Source organism: Penaeus chinensis, chromosome 31, assembly GCF_019202785.1.
Source record: "Penaeus chinensis breed Huanghai No. 1 chromosome 31, ASM1920278v2, whole genome shotgun sequence".
Taxonomy (NCBI): Eukaryota; Metazoa; Arthropoda; class Malacostraca; order Decapoda; family Penaeidae; genus Penaeus; species Penaeus chinensis.
This window is the reverse complement of record NC_061849.1, coordinates 33,213,406-33,228,405: the sequence shown is the minus strand read 5'-3', so window position 1 is coordinate 33,228,405 and position 15,000 is coordinate 33,213,406. Positions and strand designations below refer to the sequence as shown.

Below are 15,000 nucleotides of genomic sequence, written 5' to 3'. Positions count from 1 at the left end.
TTTAGAACGATAATCTGATGATACCGTGCATATAATGTTATGGGTCATGTCATGCCATGCACCATGATTTTTCTTTATACTTCTCCGTCCGTTCTGTCAGTTTTGCTGAGGTGCGGTTGTATCCGTTCGTTGGTCTGTATTATAGATAATTCCCATTAGCAATTTCATACTGACTGTGAACTGCATTGCTCTGTTTTTTTTGCGTCTTGAATCATTAGGGTGAAATGTATGAGATCAATGCACAATGGTTTTCGTAGTCGTAAATAATCTCAAAAATGTATAATGCCAATATTTTTTTTTTTCCTTTGTTTGCGTCTACTGCAGTGGTCTTTTATGCACGTTATCCCCGTAATTTAAAATGCGCGGGAATGCTTTGGGGGGATTTCCGTTGAGGCCAAAACACCTCTGTTGCTGTGGTTCCCGGTAGTTCTTTATAGATAGATAGAGACAGAAAGATGGATATATATATATATATATATATATATAGAGAGAGAGAGAGAGAGAGAGAGAGAGAGAGAGATCCTTACTGTATATGCACTATACATACATACATACATATATTTAATTATATAAATACACACACACACACACACACACACACACACACACACACACACACACACACACACACACACACACACACACACACACACACACACACACACACACACACACACACACACACACACACACACATATATATATATATATATATATATATATATATATACATACACATACATATATATATACATACATATATATACATATATATATATACATATGCGTGTGTATATATTTGTCTGTGTGTGGTTATGCTTATATGTATGTATTTCTCCTATATTTTCTTTACATCAGTGTTTGCTTTCTCTCCCTCTCTCTCCTCTCTCTCCATGTTTACCATAAGAAAGGTGACGCAAATATCTATAAAAAAAAAAATATATATATATATATTTAAGGAATATATAGAAAAATTATTTTATTTTTTAAGAGCAATACGTCAAGGGAAAAGAATAGTGGTTAAGAGGACAAAACAATCACGTATTTAAAAATTTCTTGCGGTTTTAGGGTTCTACAGTTCATAATATCTCTTTCACATTTGTTTATCGAAATAAGCCGACGACCTTCCTTTATTATTCTCAGTCTGCCTCCTAGGCGATCGAAGTTCCCGTGCCTATTATTTCAGGTGACATCTATCGATCCCGAGCGATGGTGATTGCCTTGATTGCGTGCGTGTGTATTGATAGATAGATAGATAAACAGATGTACTGTATGTGTGCATATTCATGCATATATAAACAAAAGCACGGGGCACACAAACGAATCTCCTGGAACCTAGAATAAATCATATTTAGTTCCAAGTGTCAGCGGTTGGATTGACGTAAAAAAGAATGGTGACTGCATCTTCTAAAATCATTTTAAAAAGCAGGTCACGGGTCACTCGACATAAATGGACATAGTTCGTGCCGTTCTTTCTTATGACTGATTGGAAAATTTTACGTATTTTTATTTTTATTTTTTTTTTTTTTTCCTGATATAGTTGTTTAAACATTGATTTCTTTACACGCTCGTGCGCTGAAAATTTAGCTTTTACTCATTCACACAGTTTTGTTCAAAGACACGTGATTAAAAGATATAATTTAAGTTCAAAATATAGTCAGCAACTTGCTTTACCATATTCGCCTGTGTGACATTTATAGACAGAGTTAAAATGCAGTGTTTATCGTTAAGGATCAAGGTTGGTAAGGAGGTGTGTTGCCTTCTGGGGCGCGCGGGCGAGGCTTTCAGTAGCGATTCCTCATCTTCTGTGTGCGTGTTATGTTATGGCGCGTTGTTAATAGAAGTCCTTTTACCCTACATTCCTCGGTCATAGGCCTATTCGCGTTATGTGTGTGTATATATATACATATATATATATATATATATGTATATATATACATATACACATATATATACGTATATATTTACATATATATGTATATATGTAGACATATATGTGCGCAAGCGTGCGAGCGCGTGCGTGTGTGTGTGTGTGTGTGTGTGTGTGTGTGTGTGTGTGTGTGTGCATATATATATATATATATATATATATATATATATATATATTTATATATATGTATACACTCACACACAAACAAATGTGTGTATATATATATATACATACATATATATATATATGTGTGTGTGTGTGTGTGTGTGTGTATGTATATGTATATATGTATACAATACTATATTTATATATATGTATACACTCACACACAAACACACACGCACACACACACACAATGATATATATATATATATATATATGTATGTATGTATGTATGTATGTTTACATATATATATATATATATATATATATATATATGTATATATGTATGTATGTTTACATATATATATATATATACATATATATATGTATGTATATATATATATATATATGTGTGTGTGTGTGTGTGTGTGTGTGTGTATGAATGCATGTATGTATGTATGTATGTATATGTGTGTGTGTATATATATATAAACATTATATATATTATGAATTATATATCATATACATATTATGTATATTATATATATATCATGTATGTATATATATATATATATATATATATATATATCAGTCTTTGCGTGGTACTCATCCATCTCATTCAATCCCATCCTATTTATAACAGAAGAGTCCTTCCCCGTTTATCCCTATCCCCCCCCCCCCCCCCCCCGGCCAGCAATATCCCATTAGAGCAGAGCCGAGGCGGGGCGAGGCGGGCGCTGTTGACAGAGCCAGCAGCGCCCCGGACGGTTATTACGCGGTCGCCTCATTTCCGCAGGTTTGGGTACGGAAGGGCACCCCTTTTGTGTTTGGTTCTTGGGTAATGGACTTTGGTCGGTGGTTATTGAATTTGATGCATTTTTTCTTCTTTTTCTGTCCGTTGTGGTTTAAATCTGTGGGTCTTTTATTTATTAATTTAGCTTTTTATTTATTATTATTATTTTTTTTAGGCTGGCGCCCCCTTGGTTTCCAGGTGGATTCATAATGCCCCCTCCCCCCTTATACACACATGCGGACACACTTTCTTTTTTATTCTATTTTGCTTCAAATTAAAGACAACATGATTTAACCCAAATAAAACCTAATTTGATAAAGCAATTCATTTAGCAGTTTCACCTGTATAAGCAATTTGGAAGGGTAAACCAACATCTCACCAGTAACTATAGTTCATTGTCGTCACAGTTATTGTTAATTGAATGCTTGGTGTAGGGATATCAGCTTCTCAACATCAGGCTGTAATAAAAACGTAAAAGACAAAAAAGTTATTTATCAACTGCTAATAATACTGCCCCCCCCCCCCCCTAGATCCACCGCCCCCTTTTGGAATCAACGATTCACTTTTATAGGAAGAGGCCTTGATAAGCTTACTTTGTCTGTGCATTTCGTTTTATTTTATTATTTCTAAGTTAGATTTGTTTTATTAGTCTACATAGATATATTATTCTGTTGTTTGATTTTATCATAGCTTTACCTTTGTTTTATCCGTTACTCTTTGCATATCTGATTATGTACACTGTGGCCGCCGGAGAACGCCTAAGATAGTGTCAATGGGTCTGGGGTGACTGATACCACTGCGTAGCACTCGCTCAAGGTTTATTAGGTAGCGGTCAAACCTGTTAAATAATACATCGATTGCACAAATGCAAAAATATACAAAGCCACTAAATAACAACGCACGTTAGATTATATAATAAGAACTTCCTACAGATATTGGATACATACGCATTGCGGGAACAGTCAGAAAATCAGAATAACGGTCTGATTCCAGAATGATATGGGCGTCTCGACGGCACGGAGGTTCCCCTCGAACTGCCCTCACACTATGAACATACACAGGCTACAACGTCAAGTAACATTCTACTTCATATGTTATACATTAGTTAGGTCGCGATCGTGTTATCTCACAGCTTTGATAATATGAAGAGCCGTCACCACTTCCTATGGCACGACCCCTCACACAAACTCGTTTCTTGGCAGGTCAGCTCTTATGGCTGATACGGACCATGTGTTGACCCGGTGGTACTCGCCGACGCCTTCCCAGCGGTCGTGACATATAAGATGAATTTATACCATACGGGCATCTCCGTATTGTTACAGAATACATGATATACCAAATATACGATATACCAGCTGCTGATATGAAGTATGTGATACAACAGCGGCTACATACACAAAATGATTGCATTTTTTTCAGATTATCTCTCCTCCCATCTTTTTTGCATTTATTCCACTATGCTGTTCATTCGTTGTTTGTCACTCGTTATCTTATAATAAATATAAAATCATAGGCAGAAAGGACATGACCTTTTCACATTTAAATATTCATTCTATTTTGAAGATTATTTGCATGATTCCAAGCGGCTGGTTTTCTTTCGTTTTACTGGTGCACGACATTTTGCTTGCGTGAGTTTACTTTATTTTATTGTTTCACTTACAGACGACTGAAATTCCTTTTTTCCTTTCAGTTTATTGCTTCGTAATCTCGACGTGCATCGTGGTTAATTAATTTAAAGGTTTTGCCGGGTATTTAACGCGGGCCGAGGAGGAAAAAATGAATATATATAATTTTGTTGGATTTATTTAGGTGTATGTCTACATTATATGATTTATTAAAGATTACCCCGAAATTTATAGTTTTAACAGCAAGGGTACCATATTCATGTTATTACAATCCAATCTTCATCATTATTTCATTATTATTCAATATTATTCAAACCAATATTCTTATTATTACAAAACCTGTACGAAGGCGAATTAAACAAGGAGGATAAGAAACTGAAGTGAATCACAGACACACACAAATCCACTCAAATCCACGCGAATCCACGCAGATCCACGTATCAACAGGACTTTGCAATACCCAGGGCTCTCCTCCTGCCTCCCTCAGGTGACGGGGAGGCTAAATATAGGGCCTTGGGTCACCCTTGCCCTTGGTGGGTCGATACGCCCGCAAGGCTGTGACTCACTGCGGGCGTAGGCGAGGGCGGTGGGCGGCCTTGGCGGGGGATGCTTACCTGGGCGGCTGCAGGGGGGGAGAGGGGGAGAGGGGGGCGGGAAGGTGAGCGGTCCTGCGGGAATCGTGGTACTTGGGTCGTCTTCCAAAGGTAAATAGGATTTTGGTTCTTGAGACGTCGTGGCATAGAATTGGATTTGCAACGGCAGCGATGATGTTAGGGTTGGCGTTGGGGGTCGAGACAGGTCATTATGGCAGGGAAAATCTGGAAGTGGAAGGGGGAGGGGGAGGGGGAAGCACGACCTCGCCTCCTCTTCCTCTCCCCCCTTCTCCTCCCCCCTCCTCCTCCTCCTCACCTGGTCCGCACCGTGAGGCCATCTTGCACGATTCTGATCATGCATTTTCTCACCTAACACCAGACCGTTAAATATCCTTCCTCGCCGTCTCTCTACGTTAACTAAACACGTGTATTTTGTTACGATTTCTAGCGTTTTTTTTATGTTATTATTACTGTTCTTTTTTCTACTATTTCAAATGATATGTCCTAACGAGGAGTATCACTTTAGAGACAACACACTCTCAAACCATTTACTTCTGCCGTCCATCCTATTAATGAAAAACTAAAAAACAAAAAAGGAAGCCACAATGCACGAAACCAATCAGACAAGAATGATCCACTAAGATGGAGAAAATTGCCTCACCACTGACGTCATGAGCCACGCGACGCCACGAGACAATGGAAATAAAAGGGAAAAGGTAGGAGGCTCTGAAGATAGGCCTATAGTGTTATAGAGTAGGTTTCTCTGCTACTGTGTTTTGTCATATATAAGATAACTGATAAATATTCTGAAAATACGCAGTACAAGATACAATGATATTTTGAAACCAAAGAAACATACTGAACACACGAATTACAAGATAAATCTACATACTGAAATACACACACTTTATGTATATAAATATCTTTTTCTAGAAATAAACACAAGGATGTGGAAGAAACTTGAGCATGATGAAAAATATGATTATCCTTACATTAACGTACATCCCGGAAGTAGGCGCAGATACAGACTTGAAGAAAGGTACCATAGGAGGATGAGAAAGACATAGAGAGAGTATTTATGTTTTTATTATTTCGTCATTTTCCCTTTCATAAAAATGGGTTCGTGTTTATGAGTTTACGCTCCAAGAATATTTACGTCGTGGCATCACGCACAAACAATATGGTTGCACATACTCACACACGACCATATACATGTACGTATATACATATGTTCACACACATACATGTAAATCTGGTTTATGTTTACGGAAAGTTGCAGCTTTGTAAACACTCAAACATGTAGTATTGTACTTGTACACACACACACACACACACACACACACACACACACACACACATACACAAAAAACACACACAAACACACACACAAAACATAAAACACACACAAAACACAAAACACAGACACAAAATACAAAACACACACACACACAAACAAACACACACACACTCACACACACACACAACACCCTCACACACGAACACAAAAACAAACCCGGAACGAACGAACGAACACTCACGCAGGAGCAAGAAGCTGGTCCTCTCATCAGTCAGCAGAGAGACGGGCCACGAGCAGGATGTCGTCAGCTGTGGCCTTCTTGCTTAAGGGTGACTGGGGTATGTTCGTGCCTTTCACCCTTCTCATTCTAGTGTGTTCCCGAAGTGATTGGGATGTTGCTGTATCTGTAACGTAAAGAAAGGGTGTTGTTTTTTTGCCTCTAAACCACGCGTGGAGGATAACCCCGTCTGGTTTTGTTATTGTTTATAAACTTCCATTCGTGTTTCTCTGTGTCACGTGACTCCCTTTCCGTGAGGGTAGATGCCTGCAGAGTGACTGGGAGAGAAAGAAAAAAAAAGATACTGTGTTGTTATCCAAGTGTTCACGCAACCCTATTGTAAGAGACGAAAGTTTGCTTCACTGTCTTGAAAATAATAATAGGAAATAAACAGAAATTATATAAAAAAAAAAATACGAAATTGAAATCAGAAAAAAACATGTTTTAAGTGAAGGATTTTTTTCGTATTCTATGAAGACAACACGCGGAGACTACTTAAGGGAAGTTGGATGTATTTTTGTAGTTTTTTTTTTATTGATAAGATGCAGGAATTGATTTTGTATAAGAAAAGAGAGAAAAGAAAATTTATACCTAAGGCATACATTAAAAACACGTTACGTAATGAGGAAACTAATTAATAAGCTTGTGGGTTACGCAACTTATGTGATAACAGATTTCCTAAATAAGGTATTTTGCGTCATAAAAAAAATCAACGAAAGATTTTATCCATTTTATACCTAAAATATGGAGTTTGTAGCATAGCAATACGTAATACTCGAAGGGGCAGTTTCGTTCGCGTGCGCATAAGGTATAAAACATCAGATTCTTTCCCACGGGGTACTACGAGCTCAGACATCAATTATAAACGATTAGCAAAGGCAATCAGCTTTAACGATTAACTACTATTAGCGACCGGGGGATAAGGTCGACTAACCCGATACGTAATTCTTACTTCAAAACGTCATACTGTCCGCGGATGAACTATCTCAATAACAGAACGAGAAGGGATGGGAAAGTCTGCCTCTCTCCAGTCTCAGTCACGAGGAGGTCCACGAGATGGGAGATTATTTCTCTCTCCGGTCTTAATCACGGGATGGAAGATTCTTGCTCTCTCCAATCCGAATCACGATAGAGATTCTTCCTCTCCAATCCGAATCACGAAAAAAAATCAGGATTAAGATTCTTCCTCTCTCTAGTCCGAATGCCGAAAAAACGAGATGGAGCTTCTTCCTCCTTCCAATCCGAATCGCAAGGTGGAGATTCTTCCTCTTTCTCAATCCCCAATCGCGAGGAAATCCCCAAGAAAACAAACAAAAAAGAATCGCCAAGTACTTCGGCTAAGGTCATAGCGACGTTGTTTGTTCCGGTAATAGCCAGATAGCGAGGGATGGGACGATATCGCGATCGCCTTGTACAGCCCCCACCCCCTCTGTGCCCTCACGCGAGAATACGATGAGATGAGGAGAGAGGAATTAGGGAAGGGGGAGGGAGAGAGGGCGTAAGTGGCAAGGTGTATGTGTGTGTGTGTGTTTGTGAGCGAGAGAGAGAGAGACAGACAAACAGACAGACAGAGAGAGAGAGAGAGAGAGAGAGAGAGAGAGAGAGAGAGAGAGAGAGAGAGAGAGAGAGAGAGAGAGAGAGAGAGAGAGAGAGAGAGAGAGAGAGAGGCAGGCAGGCAGGCAGATCGACAGAAAGCCAGAAACAGAGATAACCGGCATCGAGAGACAGAAAGATCGACATCACGCGACAGAGAAAGCTAGATCGAGACACAGAACGAGAGAAAGAGACACGAGAAAACGTGTGACCAGATGACCGCCGGTGCCTCTGTGGACATCGATCTCCCTCGAGGCACAGAGACGAAAGCAACATCACCTCCCGGTCTCCTGGTGCTGGAATCTCGCCTCTCATTGGTCACGCAAAGAAGGCCTTCTTGGTACCTCGTTTCCCTCGCTGGTGATGTGCAAATTAATGGTTCATTTCCCTTGGATTTTGGTCTTTCATTAATTGTGGTTCTGTTATTGGGGTGTTTTATTTTTGGGTTATTATTATTGTTATTATGGTTGCTATTATTATTATTACTGTTATTGTTGTTGTTGTTGTTGTTATTATTATTGTCACTATTGTCATTATCATGATTTTCACCATCATCATCATTATCACCATCATCATCATTCGTATTTAAGAGTTTCTTGTCGCCTTCGCACACGAATTCAGGAGGAAAAAAAACGGTGGGGTTATGCAACGGGCCAACATAACAAACATAAACATACCCCGCTTATTTCCGCCGCATATCCGTCATGTCGTCACGAGTTGAACTTTACTCTCCTGTCATGCAAAAGTGACTCAGGAAATAGGGAATCGCATGACGCCTTGACGGATCGAGTGTCATTTCAGATCGCCGCAGAAACCAGCTTGACAGGCATGTTACACCCTCCCTGTGTATTAGCTGATCGAAATACAAACCTGTCTTAACGTAAGGGTAGATATATATTTTGTTAATGAAGAACAAGTAAGATCAGGTTTCGTGTTTTGTTTTGTTTTTGTTTCTTTAGTCTTATATTAATCAAATTAATGAACGTTATGATGGCGATATTAAAAGAGTGGGAATACTTATGTATTTGATTATAATAATAATAATAAAACAGAATATAGCATATTTCTCAACTTTACGGACGCCGTTTTTTCCTTAGCTTTTTATCAGATATTTGTCCTATAATAATATCATTGGAGAGTTCAAGGTCGCGATGCAGGCTGCGGCTAGTGATCGGTAATTGATACACCGGCGTGAGGAAGATAGAGAGAAAGAGGGAGAGAAGAGGGGGGCAGAGACTGAGAGATAATGCAGGAGAGAGAGAGAGAGAGAGAGAGAGAGAGAGAGAGAGAGAGAGAGAGAGAGAGAGAGAGAGAGAGAGAGAGAGAGAGAGAGAGAGAGAGAGAGACTGCAGAGCCATCGAAACTGAGGAACGCAAAACAGATAGATGTGTTTATAACGCATATATATATATATATATATATATATATATATATATATATATATACATATATAAAAATATATTATATATGTGTGCATATATACATACATATATATTTATATGTGTATATATACATATATATATATACATATATATATATATATATATAAAAGTTTGATAGTTGTAACTACACAGTTATCGGAAAAAGGCTGTCGCCACACCCGCTGTAAAGGATCTTCACGGATGATGTAAACATAGTAAGGTGACCCAATAACGTGGTACGATGTGACTACTTTCTTTCAATAAACCAATAAAAAATATCGAAAGTTCGAACTAAAAATACAGTTTTCTTTCCTTTGTTTATCCGAGGGTTCTGCAACAATTTCAGGGTTGCCAGGGCCTATGCCCAAGTGACTTCACGAGTTCCCCGACGAGGTTTCTCCGGCTAACGGTATTGGCAACACTAGTACACCTCCGGGTTCATAGTGTCACCGCCTGCCTGTTTCTTGTTTATAGTTAAAGGTTAATAAACATTGTAACGGCCGTTCTCTTGCTTACTGCTACGTTTATATTTTTGTGATATGTTTTTTTATACATCGAATATGAACATTTGACGAAAAAAAGCCCTTAACGATCTTTTTGACGATTTACGAAAGAAAATGCCATAGATTATGACAAAAAATATAAACCACAGTGATTTCCTTGACGATTAACGATAGAAAATACCTTATATTATAAGTAAGAACTTGACAAAGCCCACAGCGATTTGGTCTTCTCTCCTGGCAAGTAGTCAAATTAGACCTTACAAATATGGTCATGCGAAATTACTGAACCGTCTTTCAAGGTGATATGAAGTTGGGGAAATTACTGAAGAGCGCTAAAGTTGTTAGAAGTACTGATGAAAAATGTGTAAAAAAATAATAACAATGACAAAGATAATAGCAACAATAATAATAACAATAATAATAATAATAAGAATAAGAATAACAACAACAACAAAAAAAAAAAATAACACAGGTCATGGATGGACCGAAACATAAATTGCATAATTGCATTTTTTCAATCACCTTGTAAATACAAGAAAATTAAACCGTAAAAACACATAAGTGAAAAAAAAAAATGTATCCGAACAGAATGGAGAGAGAGAGAAAATACAGATAGACAGATATATAGATGAATAGGTAAACAGATATATATATTAATAAATAAATAAATAAATAATAAACTCAAAACTCGATACTCAAAACACCCGACTCCGACTTCGGCTCCGATCCCAGGGTATAATAATTTAAAAATGGATTTCAGGCTACCTTTCAGCCCCACGTCCTTAAAAGGTTTGAGTCAAATGGTTACAGCTATGCTTTTGTGGCCTTTTTATCGCATATTCTTGAAAAAAAAAAAAAACATTCATGATGCTTTAAAAATACAAGTTGGACTATGACAAAATGAAAATGATGTGATTTCTCTTTCTCTCGGTTGGAAACAAAGTGTGCGATATGTTTTTAAAAAAATGGGATTTTTGCTATTTATGTTGAGGTCGGGGGAGTCGGGACATTTTGACCGACTCCAACTAAAGCAACACCAAATTCCTTCCGACTCTGACTCCACAACCCAGTATAAACGCAGTATAAACTCATAAGGCGATAAGTGTCCGACCTGTCTTACAGTGGGAGGGGCTTCCAGAAGGAGGTGGGCGGGGCAAGTGCTGCCTTTTGTGGTCATGCATAAAAAGTCCCTCTGTGTCACCTAGGACTCGCACCTCTCCTCGCGGCAGCACTTGGGCACACACAAGCACAGAGATTTCGGAGACTTCAATAAGCTAACGCGTGTATAGAGACACGTATCTGTATGTATGTATCTTTTCATTGATTTATATTTATTTATCTATCTGTCTTTCTTTATCTCTCTCTCTCTCATTATCTCTCTCTCTCTCTCTCTCTCTCTCTCTCTCTCTCTCTATATATATATATATATATATATATATATATATATATATATATATATGTGTGTATATATGTATGTATGTATATATATACATATATATGAATATATTTACATATATAATATTTACATATATTTATGAATATATATATACATACATATACATATATATTTGTATATATATATGAATATATATATATACATTATATATATATATGTGTGTGTGTGTGCGTGCGTGCGTGTGTGTGTGTGTGTGTGTGTGTGTGTGTGTGTGTGTGTGTGTGTGTGTGTGTGTGTGTGTGTGTGTGTGCGCGTGCGTGAGCATGTGTACATGCCCGGGCGTATTTATCAATCTCAGATCATTTCATTACATCACCTCGTATTTTTCTGTATGCGTGCGTTACGGTGTGTGCGTGCAGCCATTACGTGGTTCGGACAAGACAAATAGCATTAGTATACATGCACAGTAGTAAACTAAAGAAGAAAAAGAAAGATTAGGCAAAAAATCAAACGCATTACGATTTATGGGTGAAGGTTAGTTACTGCCTAATAAGGTCATGGTCTGGATTGTGTCGTGATAGTCGAGCATCCTGTAACAAGCAGAGGAATAATCGACCATCTGGAATAAAGGCTAGTACAATAATCGTATTTCCTTTTCAACTTTTTTACGCGAAAAAAAACCAAGCAGCTGTGTAAGTGATGGGTATATATATGTATACTGATTAATCAGTATAAAAAAAAAAAATACAAATTGCTTGAAAGGAAGCCACTGTGAGGAAAATCTTTCTTTTTTTTTAAGCATACTTGTTTTTTATTTTCCTTCCTGTTTTGGTGAAATCTTGTTTGCTGCTTCAAAGAGTGCAAGTATTGTGTCTTGTATGTATATATGCATATAAGTATGTATGCATGTATATATGTGCATATGTATATGAATACACACACATATATGTGTATATATACGTGTGTATATGTGTGTGTGTGTGTGTGTGTGTGTGTGTGTGTGTGTGTGTGTGTGTGTGTGTGTGTGTGTGTGTGTGTGTGTGTGTGTGTGTGTGTGTGTAGTTTATAGAGAGAGGCAGAAATGCACAAAAAACAGACAGACAGACGGACAAATGGACTTAAATACGAGCACTTTACCTGTCTATCTCAACACCCGAGCGAAGTCGCGATGGAGGTGTCTGGCATCCGCAATGTTTACACCGCAGGAGTTCGTGGAAGCGTGCCGGCTGACGGGTCATGACTCTGTGGTATGACCAGCTCTGCTAGATGTTTGTGGTCTTTTTGTGGGTCTTTGATTGTAGGTCTTTTTTTGAAGAGGCATTAATGCAGAAGGAGCTTTTGTTTATGTTCTAATTCATGAGTAGCTCGATTCGTGAGAATTTTGTGAACAGGGTCGTGTGTTAATTGTTGCACAGAAATACACGGTTGAAAAAGGGTATTATTTTTTTGGGTATCCAAAGAACATGTAGGGTATCTACCATTACAATACAATGGTTTACATGGAAGCTGTAAAAATCAGTATATAAATCAAGATAATCTGAAGACAGCTTTGGCTTAGAAGACCTCTGACCTTTCTCTTATCTCGTGTCGAGGGGATAAATCGGCATTATTTAAGAACTTTGATGATACGACTCGTGGGCGATATTGGTGGAAATGTTTGAGAGGAAAAAAACTGTCTCTCATATCAGCTTTCGGGCATGGTTCTACTTCAAATACGCTTCCAAAATTCGTGAAATATTGTTAAAGTGTAGTATGCAAGCTTCACTTTTTTCACTGCTGGGTCAGATACTCGCTTTGTTATTTACTATTTGCAGCGATATATTTCCCATTGAGAAAAATATAAAAGCATGAATAACAGTATTACTGTAATTCACTTTTTTTAGGAGGATAGGGTAATCTCAGACCACAGCGCTTTATTAGATATCAGGGAGATTTAGGAGCCTATTGTATGAATACGGTGTTCTATTTTTAGTCTCCGAAAAAAAACAGTCATTTGCATACGACGTTCATAATCTTGATTAAAACTGCAGCAAAAGACCTGTAGTTTCTTCCTCAGTCATATTTCTATCTTCCCGACCCGTCTCGGCTGCACCTTGACCCTCTAGGCTTTTATGTTAGTCCACTGTTGCTCATTTGGTTAATAGGTCGACCCTTCCAGCCTTCCCTAGCCTTAGTTTTCCCTTTGGAGACCCAGGAAAACTGCGCTTAGGTCTTACTTCCCGATTTGGCGCACGGAATGAGACGGGAAATGAGTTTCCTATAGGCTCACGTGAGTCCAAGGGTAATTAGCTGGAGATTTATGCGTTGCGCCAAGTTTCGCTCAACCTCTCCGTCTGGCTTTTTTAGAATTGGCCTCGGTTTGCAGTGTGGGGAAATTAGAAGGTAAATTGTATTTTATAGGGCATTCAATTTGCATTCTATAACTGTTTTACAGAGTCAAAATTACGAATAGACGTTTTCGCGAATGCCGAGTGATGTAATGCTATGTATAAGTACAAGAACACATATATAGACATATATACGATATAAACTCACACTAAAGTTTGTTAGTGCATACACACGACGTGTGTACGTATGTTAACACACATGCACAAGAACACGCATGCACTGGCTCACGCATCCACATGGAATTATATATCAAACGCGATTCCATTATCCTTCTAGGTCTTTCATTTCGTCCATGACCCAGATCGGATAAACAGATCGAAATTTAGGAACGTGCACGAAACAAGATAAGGGAAAATTGAAACGAAAAATATAAGAAATTGCTGAAGACTATGGGATATGATTCCCAGTTGTATGTAACTCGAAGGAAAGTAGTTCGATTTAAATAAAATTAGCATTCTTGATATGAACTAAAAGGGATTTCAGTTAACCGTTTAGTAATTAAATTTACGAAAAAAATACTGGAAATTATTATGAAACAACCTGCAATAAAGGAATGAACAAGTGACATTAGCGAAATGAGTATATGTAAAAGGCAATGACACGTAACAAGAACACGTCAAAACATACTTAGAAAATAGAATATGAAATACGAAATCGCAACACGAGTGCGGGGCTGTAATCAGATTACAGAAACCACCAGGATAAGATGACAATTTAAAGTTACCGGGACCCCTCTCCTCTCCGCCCTCCTCGCTCTCTGCCTGTCTTGGAAGCAATGGTTATTCTTCCAGTAAATTACCCTCGCTCATGGTTCCAGGAAGGGGAAGGTGAGAGGGAGAGAAGGGGGAGAGGGAAGCGAGAGAGAAAGACCATAAGAGAGAAGAGAGGGAAAGAGAAAGAGAGAGAAGGAGGAAGAGAAAAAGAGAGAGAGAAGGAGGAACAGAGAGAGAGAGAGAGAAGGAGGAAGAGAAAAAGAGAGAGAGAAGGAGGAACAGAGAGAGAGAGAGAGAAGGAGGAAGAGAAAAAGAGAGAGAGAAGGAGGAATAGAGAAAGAGAGAGAAAATAGGAGAGAAAGAGAAAAG

The 15,000-nt window shown here is 38.2% G+C and overlaps 1 protein-coding gene across 2 annotated transcripts in view; it reads left to right on the top strand.

The window, feature by feature from the left end:
* Nucleotides 1-6,576: 6,576 nt before the first annotated feature.
* The window catches only part of LOC125042233 (zinc finger protein 474-like), a 29,519-nt gene continuing 21,095 nt past the window's right edge, over nt 6,577-15,000 (top strand). For both annotated transcript variants that reach the window (XM_047637753.1, XM_047637754.1), the window contains exon 1: nt 6,577-6,678. In XM_047637753.1, the coding sequence (XP_047493709.1) occupies nt 6,639-6,678 (40 nt within the window). In that variant the 5' untranslated portion in view covers nt 6,577-6,638. The remainder of the gene's footprint in view (nt 6,679-15,000) is intronic.